The sequence below is a fragment of the Kogia breviceps genome, chromosome 2 (genome assembly GCF_026419965.1).
Source record: "Kogia breviceps isolate mKogBre1 chromosome 2, mKogBre1 haplotype 1, whole genome shotgun sequence".
In the NCBI taxonomy this organism is placed as follows: Eukaryota; Metazoa; Chordata; class Mammalia; order Artiodactyla; family Physeteridae; genus Kogia; species Kogia breviceps.
Window position 1 is genome coordinate 201,696,695 of NC_081311.1, and position 18,817 is coordinate 201,715,511.

Consider the following 18,817-nt stretch of genomic DNA (forward strand, 5'->3'; position numbering starts at 1 on the left):
CGCCCCTGATCTGCAGCCGGCGTGGACGAGCCGGGAGGGTTACAACTGACGGCCTCTTGAGCATTTCATCAGCTCCTACTTCTGGGATTCCTTAAACATCTCCAGGGTTCAAGGACACTCTAAATTTTGGGTCGGGAGCCTCCGTCTCCCTGCTGCTTCAGCTTCCACCGAGGTGACACGTGGAACCCCCTGCAGAGAGGCTGATGCCTGGGAAGGCCAGCTGCCCCTCTGTCTTTTCCTCCTTCCAGGAGGTGAGAGCATAAGTCCCTGGCTGTCTGAGGGCTGCTTTTCTGTTCCTTGTAGCCGGAGGTGTCCCATTGCTACTGTAATCACCGATGGCCTGGCAAACACCGCAGACCTCAAGAGGAAAGGGGCCAGGAGGGCTTGGGGTTTAGAATAAACTCCCCCCGCCAACTGGGAAGGAGGAGGGAGGCCTAGGTGGACGGCTGCCCAGAGGGAAGCAGATCACACACCAAACACTATATATGAACACCTACTGTCAGGGATGGTTTGGAATCCCGAGAGGGCAGACTGGGGGTGCGTGAGGGTCAGAGTGTGTCCCACCCCTTGGGGGCTGCGCGCCACATCCTCCCGGACCACCTTGTCCTCAGCTACCCCTGCAGGGACCTGCCGTGCACAGTGGGGTGGGAAGATTTTAGCAGGGGCAAAGGGAGAGGCAGGAGCAGCAGGGGGCCTCTCTGAGAACGTGACATGTGAGCAGAGCTGTAACAATCTAGGAAGGGAGGAACAGCCCATGCAAAGGCCCTGCAGCACAAGTGTGTTTGTTCAGCTGGAGCCCCCTGAGCAGGCAGAGAGGGGAGAGGCCCTGGCCTTGCGCTGACGAATCTGGTTGGTTTTGAAAGGACACTGTCCCCGGGCACAGGGCAGACTGGAGAGGGGGTGGGCGGCAGTGGCCTCGACTGGGGTGCTAGCAGCAAGGAGGCAGAAGCGGCTCTCGGGATACATTGTGAGAGGAGAGCGAAGAGGCTGTGGTGAGGCCGGCCCCGCGGGCCCAGGGATCCTTGGACACAGGAGGAGCCCAGGAACCACTCAATAGACCATGCAGGCCAGCACCCAACAGGTGCAAGGCCCAGACCCACCGGGAGGCCAGCCTCCTGCCAAGACCCTTGCTGAGCCCACAGCTGGCCCCGCACGCCAGAGCCCGCACGTGAGCCCTGTACGTCCACACCTGTCCACTCCGGCCACTCGGTCCCCTCCGGGGCCAGGCTCGGGAAGAGGCCCGCACAGGCTCTGGAGGAGGCTGTGGACCGGGTATTCTGGGGGCCTGGGCATGTGCTTTGGGGGCGGGGACAACGCTCTCCTGTGCCTGTCCCTCTGCGTGGCCATACACAGAGCAGGCAGGACCCCTGTCCATGGCGAGGTGAATGCTGCACTCACTTTCTTACGCTGGAGTCACTGGGTTATGGAGTCCTCTGCTCCCCAAATTGTGGCCCACACAGCGGACTTGAGCAGGTTTTTAGGGAAAGCCAGGACCCTCCTCCAGGTTGTTCGGTGGCACTGACAGGCCCCTGCACCCTGTCCAGAGCCACAAATGTGACCGGGCCCGAAAGGCTGGCACCTTCCCATCTCCAGCCCCAGCTGGTTCAGAGAGGGCACGGGACAGAAGCTGCCGGCCCCAGGCCATCCCCAGGAGCTCCCTGGGAAGACTGGCTTTTTTTCCCACTGGGAAAGACTGAACGTGTGCAGCGTAGACAGGGAGCTGTGGCGTCTCCTGCCATCGCTCAGGGACAGCCTGCCTGAGGGCAGAGCTGGCACAAAGCCACACAGACAGACTCACAGATAGAAAGCAAGACCCCTGGATCCAGCCATGCCTGCAACCAGCCGGTGCCGCCCAGGACAATTCAGTCACATAAATCCACAAATCTCCCTGTGCCCGGGCCAGTCTGCGCTGGGGTCGGCACTCGGAGGCTTCTCTGCAACCAGGGACCCACTGGGTCAAGTGCAGGGCAGACAGAGGGGTCGGACAAAAGACGAGAGCGGAGAGCAGGAGAGCTGCAGAGGTGGAAACTCAGCGCCAATGGCAACTGTAGGAAAGTCTACGCACACTTGGGGGATTGGGGGCTGGGACTGGGCCGATCAGGTCAGCCTCCCCCAGTCCTCAACGGACAGGAAGGTCTCAACTGATTCTAGCCTGACCGGGGCTTTCTAAGGTCTGGCTCAGGGTCTGTGGTCTGGATACTCCAACTGGGCTTAACCTCCCCTTTTGATAAACACGTGGGCCATTTCCAGTTCCTCATGGTCCGCAGTATCCTGTAGTGAATATCCTGAGACAGGGCTTTGAGCTGGTCTGAAATGTCCAGGGAGAGGTCTACTGGTTCAGGCACGGCTGGATCCAGGCACGGCAGCTCCTGTACTGAAGGAACCACGCTAAACAGATGCATCGATCACGCCTGTGTCAGGGCGCGTGATTCTTTCCACACCCATCCATGCTGCCCAGGAGACAGGAAGTAGAAAACATGATCCTGTTTTTGTATAGGAGGAAACTGAGGCTGTGGGCAGGGTGGGAAGCTGCCTGAGGCCACCGCGGGGAGGGGGAGGGGGCCTAGGTTCTTCCCCTACCGGAGATACATTCCATGGGCCTGGGGCAGGGCTGGGGGGTGTCCCAATCTGCCTATGCCCGGTCCTGCACCGACTCCTTCAGCAATCCCCTCCCATCCTGAGCTTCCATATTTCCACCTATAAAACACAGGGAATATCCCAAACCTTACTGCTCTTCAGACAGGCCAGAGGCAGACTCTGTCCTGCTCCAGACTGCGTGTTAAAGGGTGCAGTAAAATGAGCACTCACATTTTAAAGCTTTTCTGAAAAAACAGCTAACAATTACTGAGCAATTACTATATGACAAGCACTTTTATACATGGATTAACTAATTTGGTCCACAAAATGTAGGTATTATTATTTTCTCTATTTTACAGACGGGGAAGCCAAGGCAGACAGAGGTTCAACAGCTTCCTGATGGGTGTCAGTATCAATGGTATGTTGGCTTCACAAAATGAGATGGGAAATGTTCCCTCATTTTCTATTCTCTGTGCAGGTTTGTGTAAGGTCAGTGATATTTCTTCAACTGTTTAGAGGAATTCCTCAGTGAAAACATCTGAACCTAGAATTTTCTTTGTGGGAAGATTTTAAATTATGAATTAAATTTATTTAATTGTTATAGGACTATCCAGATTTTCTATTGCTTCTAGAGTCAGTTTGGGTAAATTGTTTCATTTAAATTTCAAATTACTGTCATAAAGTTGTTCATAATGTACTCTTATTCGCTTTTTATTGTTTGTAGTATCTGTGGTGATGTCCTCTTTTTCATTCCTGACATTGGAATTTGTGTTTTCTTTTTTTACCCATTATTTCCAGGGGATTATCCATTCTATTAATCTCTTTTGGCTTGGTTGAGTTTCCCTGATTTTTGCTTTGTTTCATTAATTTCTGTGTTTATTTTTATTTCCTCTCACCTTTAGATTTAATTTGTTGTTCTTTTTCTAGCTTCTTGAATTGGAGCTTAGAGCATTAATTTTTTTTTTTTTGCCGTACGCGGGCCTCTCACTGTTGTGGCCTCTCCCGTTGCGGAGCACAGGCTCCGGATGCACAGGCTCAGCGGCCATGGCTCACGGGCCTAGCCTCTCCGCGGCATGTGTGATCTTCTCAGACCAGGGCATGGACCTGTGTCTCCTGCATCGGCAGGTGGACTCTCAACCACTGCGCCACCAGGGAAGCCCTAGAGCATTAATTTTAACCTTTCTTCTAAAGCTATAAATTTTCCTTAAAGCACTGCTTTACCTATATCCCACAGCATTTGATATGTCACGTTTTCACTGCAGTTCACTTCAAAATATTTTACGACTTCCCTCGTGATTTACTATTTGACCCACTGATTATTTAGACGTGTGATATTTAATTTCCAAGTACTTGGAGGCTTTCTGATAGTTTTCCTGTTTTTGAGTTTTAGTTTAATTCAGAGAGGACACACTTGTATAATTTCAATCCTTTGAAATTTGTTGAGACTTCATGGCCCAGGATATGGTCTATTTTGTTTGACATCCTATGTGCATGGAAAGAACATGTATTCAACAGCTGTTGGGTGAAGTGTTGTATATATGTGAATTAAGGCAAGTACATTCATCCTGTTGTTTCAAGGATAGAGATGTTGATTCAAGGATAGTGAAATAGGGACTTCCCTAGTGGTCCAGTGGTTAAGACTCTGTGCCTCCCAGGCAGGGGCCGAGGGTTCGATCCCTGGTCATGGAACTAAGATCCCACATGCCAAAAAAAAAAAAAAAAAAGGGATAGAGAAATAGACCAGTGGGATAGAAAAGAGTCCAGGACAGATCCTCACATACACAGTCACTTGGTTTATAATGGGGACTCTTCTCCAATTCAGTGGAAAGATGATGGCCCTTTCAATAACCGATGATGGTCTACTAGATATACATATGGAAAAAATGAGCTCTGACCCCCCTACCACAAGATTCACAAGAATTAATTTGTGATCCGTCATAGATCTAAATGTGAATGCTAAAACAATTAAGCTTCTAAAAGAAAACACGGGAGAATATCCTAATAAAAAAAAGCACTGAACGTGAGAAAAGATTGATAAATTGGACGTCACTGAGAAAACTCCTGTTCAATATAAGCAACAGCAAACCACAGAATGGCAGAAGATATTTGCAATACCTTCCATACAGTGCAAATCCAAGTACCCATCTACAATACCAAGCCATGTGTAAGACCAGGGACACAGCATCCAGAATATATAAAGAACTTCTAGGAATCAATACGATAATCAAGCCGAGTGTGAATCTAGGCGGCTGGTACCAGAGCTAGGTCCTAATAACTGGGACAGCGGGGGACAGCTCCTGCCCCGTGGCCCTCCTTGAGCGCATACCGGGAACTCGCTCGGTCCTCCTTAAGCGGGGAGGCGGCGGGGAAGCTCTGGCCGTGGCTCCGCCCCGGGGTTGCCTTTCCCTTAGAAGGCAAAGCCCCAGGCCTCGCCTCTAGCCGGCGGAAAGTTGCGCTGTGCTGGTCGCACTCCCCTCGCCCCCGACGACGCCGCCGGAGCCCCCGGAGGGCCCGAGACCCCGCGCCCTCAGCGCTCCAGCCCGGCTCAGGCGTGGACAGGGCGGGCGCCGGGGCGGGGCGCGCGTCCTCGCCAGTTTGAATGGAAGGATCCAGATCTGCGGAGACGGCGGCCAGCAGATACTGAGGCCAGCACTCCTCCCCAGCCCCCGCGCCCGAGACATGCGGCGGGAGAGGTGAGCAGGGCGGGCCGCGCCATGGGAACGGCGGGGCCGAGGACAAACACCGAGGACGGCGAGGCCCGGAGGTGGGTGGTGGCCCCGGACGCTGGGCCGGGCCGTGGTCCCGGCTGCCGCGGGTTGGGAGCAGGTCGGGCCATGCCCCCCGCCCACGCCTCCATCGCCCGCGCCCTCGTCTCCGAGCGCGGGCACGGCGGCCCCAGAGCCAATCGCCATTTCCCCGAGGTCCTTCCTAACCCCGGCACCCGTGGGGATATTTGTGATTGAGTTCGGCATCTAAAAGAAGGTGACACCGCGCTTTTAAAGATTTGGGGCACAAACAGGAACGCTTACCCGCAGCTGGCCGAAGCCCTTGCCCAGAGCCGCGCCGGCCCGGCCTCCCGTGCGCTCCGGCCCGGCGCACGCACGCGCTCTAGGCGCACGCCGCGCCCCTTCCCCGCGCCCCGCTGCCCGCTCTCCTCGCGCGGCCGACCTTCCCCTCCGCCAGCCAGGCCGGGGCGGCGGGGCGGCGGGGCGGGCCCGTCTGAGCACCCTCTGCCCACAGGTGCGGCGCCCCCCGCCCGCGTCCCCGCCATGGAGGTGCTGCGGCGCTCCTCGGTCTTCGCCGCCGAGATCATGGACGCCTTTGACCGCTCGCCCACCGACAAGGAGCTGGTGGCCCAGGCCAAGGCGCTCGGCCGGGAGTTCGTGCACGCGCGGCTGCTGCGCGCCGGCCTCGCCTGGAGCGCGCCGGAGCGCGCCGCGCTCGCCCCCGGCGGCCGCCTGGCTGAAGTGTGCGCGGTGCTGCTGCGCCTGGGTGAGTGCGGGCCTCGGCGGGCGGGATCCCAGGCTTCCCCTCCAAGGCCGGCCGGCGGGGCGGCCTCGCTGCGCCTCGGGGTACAGCTGTCCCTGCACTGGCCCGCCCGCCGGTGACCGCGCCGGCACCCGCCCCTGCTGGGCCTCGGTGTCCCCTCTGGGGCAGGGAGGGGGGCTGGTCCGCGGTGCCCTGAGTAACCCGGCGCCCGAGGCGGGTGCACCCAGACCGATGACCCCTCCAGCACCCCACTCTTCCAGTCCCCCCTCAGGCTCGCCTGTGCACCCGCCAAAGACCTCCCCGCATTTGCCTGCTCAGCCCGGATTTCAGACACTCTGGCAATAAAGAATAGACAGCTCCGGGAAGAATGATGTTTTGGTGGCTAAACTTCCAGAGTGACCCTTGTACTCAGCTGGGCACAAAAATCCTTTGTCGGACCACGTGTCCTGATGTTTGTTTTGGAAAATAGGTCCTTTTGAAGTTACTGGCTCAAGTCCTGCCGTGGGTTGCTCTTTTCTCTTGATTTGGAGGGCCTTTTAGGGCTCCCTGCGAAATTTAGTGCCCCAGGAGAGCTGAGCCACCGTGAGGCTAGGTAGCCCAAGATCTCACCTGGACGGCTTGTTGAGTGGACATCTGGAGGTACTTGACTCTGGGGTCACACACAGCCGGGTAACTGTCTCCACCTTCTCCGAGGACCCCAGAGAGGGAGGGACCGGCCCAGCTGACTCAGTCGGTCCACCTCTCCACGGGGACTGAGGGGGCCCAGCCCTGCCCCGTGCAGTGTGACAGTTCCACCCCAAGCGTGTGCGCACGGGGAGGTGTGGCAGCACAGATGGAGCCCTGACCGGGAGGCTGTCCGGGCAGAGCGGGGAGAGCCTGGCCCGGAGCCCTGGTTGGAGGTAGCACCCTGTGAAAGGGGATGCCCTCCCCTCCCCTCCCCAGGCGGGCTCACGCGTCTGCTTGCCCCTGTTTTGTGTGGACCCTGGGGGCACGGTTGTGTAGACCTGGCCTGCATGGGAGTGTTGGGGTCGGGGGAGACACACAGATGCCGAAGGGCCATTGCAGAGGGCTGCCAGGGGGGCGGTGTCCCGCCTGGGTCTCAGGGGAGGGGAGCAAGTGGGGTTTGGGGGATCCGCCAAAGGCCCAGAGTGCCTCGACTCCCCTGAGGTCAGCGCCCAAGCCATTTCTTCCAGTTGGGCTGTGGGGACAACACTGGAGGAGCATCCCAGAGGATCCTGGTGAATATGGTATCTTGACCTCCCAAGAGCCCCTGGAGTGGCCAGGAGGAGGTCCTGCCTCTGTCCCGGCCTCCTCTGCGACCCTGCCCGCCCCCAGCTCCATCTCCTTGCCTGCGAGCAGGGGCTCGGGGCTGCCTCCACCTTGGGCCCGGGGTCCCCACTGTTTGAACTTTCTGAGAAGCCCCGCTTTGGGCTCTGCTGATCAGACCGGGCCGGTATCTGCCCCTTCAGCACTGTGACCTCAGACCCGGAGAGCCTGGGACGCTTCCGGCCCGGGCTGGAGGAGTAGAGTCCAGCCAAGTGCCCTGCACTGGCCCTCTCAGGGGCCAGGCCTTCAGGCCCTCCTCTAGCATCCGGCCTCACCACAGCCAGTCCCTGGGGTTCAGTGCCTGAGAGATGGCTAAGGGGACCCTGGAGGGAGATGGCTTGGGCCCCCAAAGCATCCGCCCTTGCAGCCGCTCAGCGTGACCGCCCCTTCCCCACCCGTCACGGCCTGGAGCCGTCTCCCTGCCCCCAGCGTACCCCCTGTTCCTCCCGAGCACAGACGCCCAGCTCCTGCAGCAGCAAACAGGAAGAGGCCCGGGTCGAGCTGGGGTCAGTCCCGGGTAGACCCCGGGGTCTGTATGTGGGAACAGCCAGGCCGGCGCTGCGGGTTTCCATGCTCCCTTCCCCACCGTTCTGACAGCCTCACCTCAGTCCTGCTCTGCTTCCAGATCTTAGTTAATTAGATGGAGTGCATCTGGCCCCATGGGTGACTCGGAGCCCTTATCGCCTGGACCTCCAGTCGGAAGCATTTTCCTGTTTGCTTTGGCGGAGAGGCGGCTGGGTTGGGGGACGCCCAGTCTGAGGGCTGTGTGGGATTCCCGGCACATGACTGCCAGGGGCGGTGCGGCGGGCACACGTGCAGACAGCGCCCTTGAGAGGGCCTACCACTGCCACGTGTGGCCGCCCCATCCAGATACCCCCGCTTGGCCCCAGGAGCCCAGGTCTGACCCTGTGTGGTGCTGGTGGCCCGGGTAGTGGCTCCTTTACTTGGTTCACCGAATGGTGCCGGGGCCTGAGCGAGGACACCCCTCTGAGGCAGCAGCCGGGCTCCCCACCTGTGTGGGGTCGCTGGCACGGCCCACGCCCATGTTGGGCTCTGGTTGCTTGCCTGTCAGACAGCCGCCCTCCCGTGCAACTCGCTGTGGGCTGTGAGTCACTGATCAGGCACGGCTGGGATTCCCGCCCCACTGGCCCGGCCGGCTCTGCCCTGGGGGGAGGGGCACGTGGCTGGCCCGTGAGGCAGAGGGGACAGGCCCCAGAGGCAGGGCAGGGGGTGCCCACCGCACCTCCCTGGTCTTGTCCCCGGGGGCTCTGGGGGTGGTGTCTCGTGGGTGGGAATGTGACAGGTCGGGGCATCAGGTAGAGGGCTGGCATCGGGGTCCCCAGCTGTGGCCGCAGGCTGAGGAGTGGGCTGGCCCCAGGCCCGTGTGACCACCTCTGACCCGCCTGTGTGGCCGCGCAGCCGACGAGCTGGAGCTGATCCGGCCCAGCGTCTACCGCAACGTGGCCCGCCAGCTGAACATCTCCCTGCAGTCCGAGACCGTGGTGACCGACGCGTTCCTGGCTGTGGCAGCCCAGATCTTTTCTGCAGGTAGGCCTGCGCGTCCAGGGGGCCCACACTGCTGGCACGGCCCAGGGTCTGTGGGTCAGGACCGGGGCCGCAGCACTGGACGGGCTCTCAGGGAAGCCTCCCTGGGTCCAAGGACAGTGGGCCCGCTGGGCAGCTGGCACAGACCTCTTGTGCGGTCCTGGGGCTGCAGTGACCGGAAGCCCGGGCTGGGCTGCACGTCCCAGGCTGCCAGATGGTGCTGACTGTTGGCTGGAGTGGGGCGGGACTGTTCTGCGTGTGGCCTGTACGTGTCCTGTGGGGGCTTGGGCTTCTCACAGTGTGGCCGCGGGTCCCAAGCAGCCCAAGTGGGCGCCGCCAGACTCTTTGGACGTGAGAAGTCACGGTGTCGCTGAGCCTGAGTCTGTTGGTCAGAGGCGAGTCGCAGAACAGCCCCCATAGTGGGAGGGGTGCACTAGGGTGGGAGTCCCTGGTGGAGCGGCTCACCGGGACACGTTTGGAGAATGTTGACTCACCTGTCTCACCTGGCTGGCCCACAGTCACCTGTGACTCTCCCAGAGCCTCCATCTGGGCCCCGAGAGCAGGTGACATCTGCCCCTCCTCCTTGTGCCCTCACCCTGAGTTCAGCTCGTGCTGCTTCCTGTCTGCACACCTTCCTCCAGGCTCCCAGGAAACTACAGGACTCATCCCCCAAAACCCCCTCTCGTTCCCACGCCCCCTCCTGGCAAGCCTGCTGGGCTCCCTGTGGTCCACAGACCTTGTCTCCCCACCCGTGACCTCGTGCCCTGTTCTGGCGCCCCTGCTCTGCGTGTCCACCTCGGTCCTGTGTCCTGGTACGTAGCAGGTGCCAGGCGCTGCTGGCCATCCAGGTGACCAAAGCCCCCACCCCAATGCAGCACCTGCTCCATCGAGCCGACCCCACCGAGGTTTCCCCAGCACTGTCTGGCGCTGCCCTGGGCCTGGGGACCCTGTGATGGACGGGATGGCCGGTCCCAGCCCTCAGGGAGGGGGAGCTTCGGGGCCCCGGAGCCAGAGTGTTCCCGGGGAGCGTCCCTGGTGGAGTCGGGGTGTGAGTGGCCACGTGGCATCGAGGGTGAGAAGAGCTCTGGGGAGGACGGGCCCCTTCTGCGAGGCGGCTTTGGGTCTGTCGCCGACCAGCGGTGTGACCTCGGAACACCCCTGGCCTTTCCTTAGCCGTCGTCGGACGGTTGGGACAGCAGCAGGGCTTTGGGGCGTCGGCAGCAGGGCTTTGGGGCGTCGGGCGCCACAGTCCCCGCCCCGGGGGGACCTCCGCCCACCAGCAGAAGCAAGGAGGCCGGTGGAGGGGCTGGGGCTGCCGCATCCCATCAGAGGGCCCCCAGCCCGCTGACCGCACCCTCCGGGTGTTGTCCTGCACTGTCCCCTCTCGAGGAGGCTCCTCCGACCCCTGGTGGGCAGGCCGGCGTGGCAGGGCCACGGGACCACCGGCTGCAGGACCCCGCCTCCAGGGCGGCACTGGGTGGCCAGGACTTCACGGGGCAGTGCCTGGGAGGGAGGGGGCTGGAGAGAGGCATGGGATGCCCGGGAGCTCTGGCAGTCCTGACCCGGCTGCCCTCGCAGTGACCTGGGCAGGCCGGGGAAGGGAGCTGACAGCCGCCCTGGGCCCTCGCTGGGCTCCCGTCCGGCCTGATGCTGGCGCGTGGGTGGCCACTGGGGTCTGTCTCTGCTGTCGGGTGGGTGGGCGGGCGGCTGGCTTAGAGCCCAGGGCTGGCTTTAAAAGGAAGGGTCGTCTCTGAGAATGCGGCTGCGCGGCTGGTGCTGGGGACTGAGGGGGGGGGGCGGCTGGGCCCCGGGGAGGGTGGCCGGTGTGGGGTCAGGGACAGGGCGGGCAGCGGGACGAAGAACCCACCCCTGCCTGCCCAGCCTGCTCAGTGCGGGACAGGCCGGAGGCGTGTCCAGAAGGGCTCTGCGTTCTGGAAGGTCGAGGCGGGGTCTGGGGCAGGGCGGGGAGGAAGGTGTGGCCGTGATGAATGGGCACAGCGGCGCGGCGGCGGCTTCTTTCACTTGGGGAGTTCAGTTTCAGCCTGTGAGTTTTTGCTTGAAACCAAACCGGAGCAGGATGTACTTCTCTGCGATCAGCAGCCCCGCCACACCCAGCTGGCCCTGCCCTTTTCTCGTGGCGGCCTCCGCACGCCGCCTGCCCCTCTGGTGCTCTGGGGCGCCCACCCCCTCGTGGGCTCTGTGACCTGCAAGCGGTCTCTTAACCTCTGTGGGCCTTAGAGGCCCCTGCCAGGGGAGCCGGCCCCGTGGCGCACGGGCTGCGGGTCCACCCCTCTGCTGCCCACTGGCCCTCAGCCCGCCCCGCCCAGCCTGTGGCTGCCCCATGCACCCGCTTCCCGCCCACCCGAGGTCTCCCTTCAGCCCTTGTTCATCCAGCCTTCCCGGTCCTCAGGCCCTCCTGCCATCAGGCAGGCTCCGGCCATCAGATGCTGCCGGCCCTGCCCGTCTCTGCCCGCAGCCTCCCCCAGGCAGCTGGGTCTTGCACTCGCTGGCCCCCCCGGCTGGACCTTCCTCCCCCTCGTCCTCCCGGCCGGCCCCTCACCTGCTCTGCCTGTGGCCAGTGACGTGGACGGCTCGAGGACTGCACGGCAGGGTTCCAGGTGGCCTCCCCACGTGGCTGAGCCCCCGCGAAGGCAGAGGCAGGGGGCGCTGTTCCCGGCTGCGTCTTGGCTGCAGGCGCTTCTCAGTTCCCTTCAGTGGAAAAACTGAAAGTTGGCAAGTGTTTTCATTTTTTTCTTCTCGTTACAAGAGCAAAACATTTCACCACGGAAAGATCAGAAAATACATGAGATAAAGAACTCTCAGAAATCAGTGCTAAAAAGACCACCTCGCTTTAAAAGGGGCAAAGGGTCTGAATAGACATCTCTTCACGGAAGATGTATGAACAGCCAGTACGTGCATGAGAAGTTGCTCAGCTTCATTAGTCACCAGGGAAACGCACATCAAACCACAACAAGAGGCCACCTCGCGCCCGCTGGGGCACTCAAGGCAAAACGTCAGAGAACCCAGCACGGGTGAGGCTGTGAAGAGTCAGGGCGTGAAGTGGTCCGGCAGCTTCTCCAATGGTGGCTCTGACGGGGTCACCCCCTGATCCAGCAGTTCCGCTCCTCGGTTTTGACCCCTGAGAAAGGAAGCCACATGTCCACACAAGGGCTCGCACACGAGTGTTCAGAGCCGCACATCCCCACGGCCGGAGGGGCCAACAGCCCACATGTTCGTTTCCTGATGGGTGGCCCATCCACTCGATGGAACATTATTCGGCCATAAAAAGGAATGAGGTGCCTACACCAGGACAGCACGGAGGAACCTTGAAAACATTTTGCTCAGTGAACGGAGTTAGACACAAAGTGGGACATGCTGTGTGACTGCATTCGCGTGAAATGTCCGGAACAGGTATTCCATAGAGACAAAGTAGATCAGAGGTCACCAGGGCTGGGGTGACACGGGCATGACGCTCCTGGGGACAGTGATTTGGAGCGAAAATGTCTGGAATTCGATAGCGGTGATGGTTGGACAACATTGTCAACATGCTAAAAACACTGGATCTCACACTTTAAAAGGATGAATTGACACTAGTGAGATTATATCTCCATAAAAAAGAACACAAAGAGCTCAAAGAAAACAGGACACACCCGAGCCCCACCTCCCAGAGACCACCCTGCCGGCACCTCCGGACCAGGGCTTTCCTCTCCAGGTAAACCGTGGCCATCGTGAGGAGCTCCCCTTTCCACACAGCACCCGCCACATAACGCGTGTTCACTCTCGAGAGATCCCCGCCCTGCCATGCTGACCCTTCGCCTGCCCCCTGGTGTGTTGGGTGCCTGCTGGGCGCCAAGCCTGGGGGTGCCCGGGCACGGCTGTGAGCAGCACAGAGCCGGCCAGGGCCGGCACCCGTGAGCAGCTGGTAAATGGGGCGCGTGGTGTGACGGCAGCGTCACCAGGACCTGATGCCGTCGTGGCCTGCGTGGCCCTTAGAGGGGGGACCCTGAGCAGAGCCCTGGGGGTGAGGGAGCCCTGCAGGCAGCGGTGAGGCTGGAACAGCGCGCGTGAGGCCAGGTCGCAGGACGAGGGGGCCTCGGGCCAGCAGCCAGCTCAGGTGGGACTTCAGACTTGCATTTACTTTGAAGGAGATGGGAAGGGACAGTAACAGGAGGGTTCGGGGAGTGGCCTGGCCTGATCTATACGGGGTTTTTAAATTTTCTTTTCGTTGAGGTGAAATTCACATGACGCACGATTGACCATTTTATTTTTTTATTGTTTATTGGCTACACCACGCGGCATGTAGGATCTTAGTTCCCCGACCAAGGATTGAACCCATGCCCCCTGCAGTGGAAGCACAGAGTCCTAACCACGAGACCACCAGGGAAGTCCCAATTAACCATTTTAAAGTAAACGATTCAGTGGCATTGAATGCATCCACAATATCGTGCAGCCACCACCTCTCCAAGTGCTTTGTCAGTGGGAAGAACACCCATTCCCATTAAGCTGTCACTGCCTGGCCCCCTCCCGCAGCCCCCAGTGACCACTGGTCTGCCTTCTGTCTCCACGGATCTGACAGTCCTGCACATTTCCTAGGAATGGACTCATACGATGTGTGTGGCCTTGCAAGTCTGCTTCTTTCGCTGCGCGGGATGTTTTCAAGGTTCACCAGGTTGTGGCCCTGTCAGTGCTTCCTCCCACTTTGAGGCCAAATATCATTCCGTTGTGTGGCTGGACCACAGTGTGCTTTTCCATTCACTGCTTATTTATGTTTCGTCATTTCCACCTTTTGGCGACTGTGAATGGGGATCATTCGCACCGACTTGTGCTCTTAGGACAGACTGTCCCAGCCGTGGTGTGAACATGGGTTGAGGGGCATGCTTCCTCCCTGCCTGTGCTGCTTCCTTCGAGGACTCAGGCGGGGCACCCATGCTTGTGTCCTTTCACAGGTGGTGCCGGGTGCCCCGGGTGTCTTTCTCATCACGATTCCCAGGCTGCAGAGCTACATGGATCCTCACATTGCCACTCCGAATTTTTAGTCTGACAGACTATAGTTTACATCTCGTTTTAATTCACACTTCTTTGTCTATCAGTGAGGGTGAGCATTTTTCATATGTCTAGTGTACTGTTAATACTTTTTTTGTGTGAATCAGCTGTTTGTATTCTGTGTTCGTATTTCTTTTGAAAGGTTTCTCTTTTTCTCATTGATTTATACAATCTCTTTCTATATTAAGGAGCCTTATACAACTGGCAAGCACTGTTTCCCAGATTGTCATTCGTCTGTCTTTCCTCCCAGGTGGGCTCCATCTCAGTTCTGCCCCCAGTAGCTTGGTGGTCTGGGGAAGGCCATTCCTCCCGGGGCCTCAGCTTCTTTACCTGGAGAACCTCCTGCTGTCCTCGCAGGGCTGTGCTGGGGGCAGGTGCAGATGGAAGCTGCTTCCTGTTTATCGCATCCAGTGCCAAGTCACTGAGCCCCCCTGAGCTGCTCAGCCCCCTCTTTGCCTTTCTGCTCCATCACTTCCTGCAGCAGATACTGGGCTATGCGGGGTCATCGCCAGGCCCTGGCCCAGGTGTGCAGGTGCAAGTTGTGCAGGTGTGTAACGCAGGCTCGAGACCTCCCTGCCTGAGGACGACGTGTGACGGCGGCAGGACTGACCTGCAGCAGGCGGCGGCTGGGACTTGCACAGCAGCCAGCTGACCGAGCTCCCCGTCTGGCGGAGCTGTGGGTCGAGGCTGCCCTGGGCGTCGACCCCAGTCACCGGCAGAATGGCAGGGGTGTGGCTCAGAAAGGCTCAGCCCCCTCACGTGACCCTGCGGGCTGGCCTCGAGCTGGGTCTTGGTGGCCTTTGGTGACCAGCACCCGTCTCTCTCCCTGCAGGAATCACCTGGGGCAAGGTTGTGTCCCTGTACTCAGTGGCTGCGGGGCTGGCCGTGGACTGCGTGCGACAGGCCCAGCCCGCCCTGGTCCACGCCCTCGTGGACTGCCTCGGGGAGTTCGTGCGGAAGACCCTGGCGACCTGGCTGCGGAGACGCGGTGGATGGGTGAGGGGATATGGCGGTGCCAGGAGGGGGGCGGTGCTTGAACGCCTGAGTGCCGGCAGTGGCAGGGGTGATCGGGGCTGGAGGAGGGGCGTGGCCGGGGCTGCCCAGCCCAGGACGGCTCCTGCAGCCCAGCTCCAGTGCAGGCCCTCTGGGTCTGACCACCCCCGACTCGAGAGCTAAAACCCACCGCCCGCCTGCGGGGATGGTGTCAGAGTCTCCGTGTCCCCGATCACCTGGCCAGGCCTCGGGGGCTGCGGGGCAGCCCCACCCGTAGGAGAGCTGTTTTCCCCTCTGTAAAATGGATGGTGGGCAGAGGTGTGCAAAGCACACTGGCCGAGGGGATGGAGCTCAGCCCTCTGCTGGGATTGGAGCCACGGCGGGGGCGGTGAGGGGCCACTGGGGCCGTGGTCTCATCTGGAGGCGGCACTGGGCGGGGAGGGCGTTACCCCCTGGATGATTCATGCGGCTGCGTGCCTCCCACTGTCCCATCCTGCCGTCCTGTCCTGGAGCCTGGCTGAGGCTGGGCACCAGGGCAGCCAGGACACTGATTGACACCACGGCCAGAGGTCAAGCTGCAGGGAGAGTACTTTATTTCTGAGCAGGACTAGAAAGGAATAAGGAAGTAAGGAGTGGCCATTCACTGGGCTTCTGGAAAGCTCAGTCCCTGCTTCTGTTCTAAGGGATTTGTCCTTCCCTGGCACCCCAGGCTCCAGGGCATCTGCGGAAGGACACTAGGATGTCAGCAGGTGGCCGAGCTGGTAGCCGGTCCCATGGCTGGGGGCCCAGCAGGCTCCCCTCCCTCCCCTCTCACCGTCTGAATCCACCTGTTGGGTCGGGTCCTGTGCTGGAGCCTTCCGTCCAGCTGGACCACAAGCCTTCCCCAACGGCGACTCGGCTGACACCAGGAGGGGCACGGGGCCGCACCCTCTCCGGCCCACCCTCTAACTGACCCTCTTCCCTCCCAGACGGATGTGCTCGAGTGCGTGGTCAGCAGCGACCCCGGCCTCCGCTCCCACTGGCTCGTGGCCGCGCTCTGCAGCTTTGGCCGCTTCCTGAAGGCTGCCTTCTTCATGCTGCTGCCGGAGAGATGAGCTGCTGGCTTGGGCAGGGGCCGCAGCCCGGCCCCCTTACACAGGAGGCCCTCGGCCCCCGAAAGCACCACCCTCCGCCTCACCCGAGCCGGGAAGACCCTCGGAGCCCCGCGTCGAAGCTGGAAGCCCTGCCCTGAGCCCCTCCTCCGCAGACCCAGGCCCTCTGGACAGGGAAGTGGGGGGCTTCCTGGTCCTGGAGCTGGGCTTCAGGGCCGACAGGGGGCCCTTCCCCATCATTCCCCCTCTCCCAGAACCCCCGCTGGTCCCCTTCTTTCTAGAGCCAGAAAGTCAGGGTCACGTCCCAGGCCCTGCAGGAAGGGAGCCGGGAACCCCAAGCTCTCACTCGACGCCGGGCCCCTCCGTGTGGGGTTCCCACGTCAGGACGTGAGCTGGCCTCCGTCCTCCTGGGCAGGGGGCCTGGGCTCTGGGCCTGAAGGCGACGCCCGAGGCTGGAGGAGCTGTGGAGCGTTACTGGCTCCGCACGTGGGGCCTAAGGCTCGTGTGGTGGTTGCTGAACCCCTTTCTAGAGGGAGGGCGTGTCCCCTGTGCACCGGGGGTGGCTCTCCGTGTGGTGGGGTCCTGTGGACGCGGGAGCCCACGACCGAGAAGGACGGTGTGTTTGTCCGATCCCAATAAAGTCCCGCAGCCATGGAGTGTGACCCTCTGTGCTCCTTTTGTGCCCGTCCTGCGACTGCCAGGGACCCGACAGATGGCAGGCCGGCCTGATGTGCTGGAGCACAGGCGCACGGCTTCCCTCACCAAGGCCAGCGTGTGCTTCCCTGTGCCACGCTGGGCCCGCGCGCACACACGCCTGCACGTGCTGCCACCATGCGTGCGCCAGCAGCGGCTCCCCGCGTTCCTCAGTCCCTGCCCCCTGCCTCTGGCCCAGATGCGGCCTCTCTCAGCCCCGGTTCCCTTTCTGTACGACGCAGTGTGGACCAGATGGCCGCTAGGGTCTTCCCTTCCCCATCCAGCCTCCTGGGGAAGAGCCCAAAGGCGAGGTTGCCATGCACAAGGGGGGCTGCCCCCATCACCCACCTCCTGGCCCCAGGGCCCCCCACAAGACCCCCCTCTCCTCAGCTTCCTCCCGGGGGGCGGCCGCCCCTGCAAGCCCATCACCTCTCCAAGCTCTGCCTGCTCTGTCTGCACGGGACCCAGGGGCACTCGCAGTGGGAAGTCTGGCAGATGGCGAGAGGGAAGGAAGGGGGCGGGAGGAGAGGAAGGTCCCTTTGCCACCCGGCTTCTGTCACTGGGAGCGATCCCTTGGTACATTTCCAGCCTGGGAAAGTGATGTGACAGATGCTGAGTCAGGGAAGCAGCAGATTTTAGGTCACTCAGAGAGACCAGGCATCTGCATGGACATTGGGTTAGAGGCTGCAGTAGAGGAGACGCCCCATTTCCAACAACAACAGCAGATGACATTTCGGGGTATAAACGGACTGAGAAATGCAAAACCCCATGTGAGGCAAACTCTGAAGGTACCTCAGAGACACCCTGGACTTGGGAGGACAGAAGAAATCCCATGTTCCAGAGGAAAAGGATCTCATAAAGAAGACAGTTCTCTATAAGTAGCTTTGTATATTTAACATAATCCTTATTAAAGTCCCAGAAGAGCTAATTATAAAGTTCATATGAGGCGGGTGGGGGGGAGGGAAGGGCAAAAACAGCCGGGAAAACCCCTCCAAGAAGAGAAATGAGGAGGGGCTAGGCCTCTGCCTCTGAGTCTGCTGCTGGACCACCAGGCCCCAGGCCAAATGCACGCAGGCAGGCAGGCGCAGGGCCGTGGGGCCCCCGGAGACAGACCCCCGTGCCTGGAGAACCAAGTCCGTGATGAGGTGGGAAGAGCTGGGCTTGTGAGCAAATGTGACAACCAGTTAACACTCAGAAACCAAGTCGAACGCGTGTGTCACACTAGACACAAGACAAATTCCAAATGGAGCCAAGAGCCAAGCATGAAAAATGAAACAAGTTCTAGAAACGATGGGTGAATTCCTTTCTAATTGGGGAGTGAGCAGAATCTTCCTGAACATGATTTAAAATCCAGGAGCAAAGAAAAGACAAAATACTTGCTGGGGCAAAAAAAAATGTAACATTTAACATTTTCAAAAGTATCTGCAACTAGAGACAGGAAGCAGAGCAGTGCTGTCAGGGGTGGGGGGTGGGGTAGAGAGTGGGCATGGCTTAATGGGTGCGGGGTTTCTCCTTGGGGTGACAGAAGTGTCCTGGAAGTAGACAGAGTTGATGGTTGCACGACACTGAGAATGCACTAAATACCACTCAACTGTACACCTGTGGACACTGTGCAATAGTGAAGTTCATGTTGTAACCGTGCATTTCACCTCCATGAAAGGTGGTCACTGAAAATCAGGAATACTAGGATTAATGTTTATAATTAAAAAGAACTTAAAAGCTTCGAAAGTCCAGAAGAAAAAGACAAAAAAAGAGAAATGCAGGGACTTCCCTGGTGGTCCGGTGGTTAACACTCCACGCTTCTTCCGCTGCAGGGGTTGTGGGTTCAATCCCTGGTTGGGGAACTAAGATCCTGCCTGCGCTGTGGCGCAATCGAAAAAAAGGAATGCGTGCAGGACCTCATTTCTTACCAATCAGGTTGGCCCAGATCCGAATCTGACAACAGACTCTTGTTGGTGGAGGCAAGTCCCCTCACTCAACACTGCTGGGAAGCAAAATGGCACAGTCCCTTGGGGGAGGGGCAACACTTGGACAAGTCATAGATGCATTTACCCTCGGAC

At 60.0% G+C, this 18,817-nt stretch overlaps 1 protein-coding gene across 2 annotated transcripts; it reads left to right on the top strand.

Annotated features, from left to right (window-relative positions):
* Positions 1 to 4,983: 4,983 nt before the first annotated feature.
* On the top strand, positions 4,984 to 16,720 carry BOK (BCL2 family apoptosis regulator BOK). Of its 2 annotated transcripts, none has more exons than XM_059053705.2 (5): positions 4,984 to 5,270; positions 5,818 to 6,069; positions 8,812 to 8,940; positions 14,813 to 14,976; positions 15,942 to 16,720. In XM_059053705.2, the coding sequence occupies exons 2-5, from the start codon at positions 5,847 to 5,849 to the stop codon at positions 16,065 to 16,067; spliced, it is 642 nt and encodes a 213-aa protein (XP_058909688.1). In that variant the 5' UTR covers positions 4,984 to 5,270; positions 5,818 to 5,846; the 3' UTR covers positions 16,068 to 16,720. The 2 variants fall into 2 exon arrangements, with proteins under 2 accessions (XP_058909688.1, XP_066883495.1); XM_067027394.1 differs by having other exon boundaries at positions 5,256 to 5,341.
* The last annotated feature ends 2,097 nt before the right edge of the window (positions 16,721 to 18,817 follow it).

What these genes read in the sequence shown, in the direction of transcription:
- BOK (XM_059053705.2), top strand. Translation starts at nt 5,847, where the DNA reads ATGGAGGTGCTGCGGCGCTCCTCGGTCTTCGCCGCCGAGATCATGGAC. An exon ending in AGCCCAGATCTTTTCTGCAG is followed by an intron (nt 8,941 to 14,812) that starts GTAGGCCTGCGC and finishes CTCTCCCTGCAG; the next exon opens with GAATCACCTGGGGCAAGGTT. An exon ending in TGCGGAGACGCGGTGGATGG is followed by an intron (nt 14,977 to 15,941) that starts GTGAGGGGATAT and finishes CTTCCCTCCCAG; the next exon opens with ACGGATGTGCTCGAGTGCGT.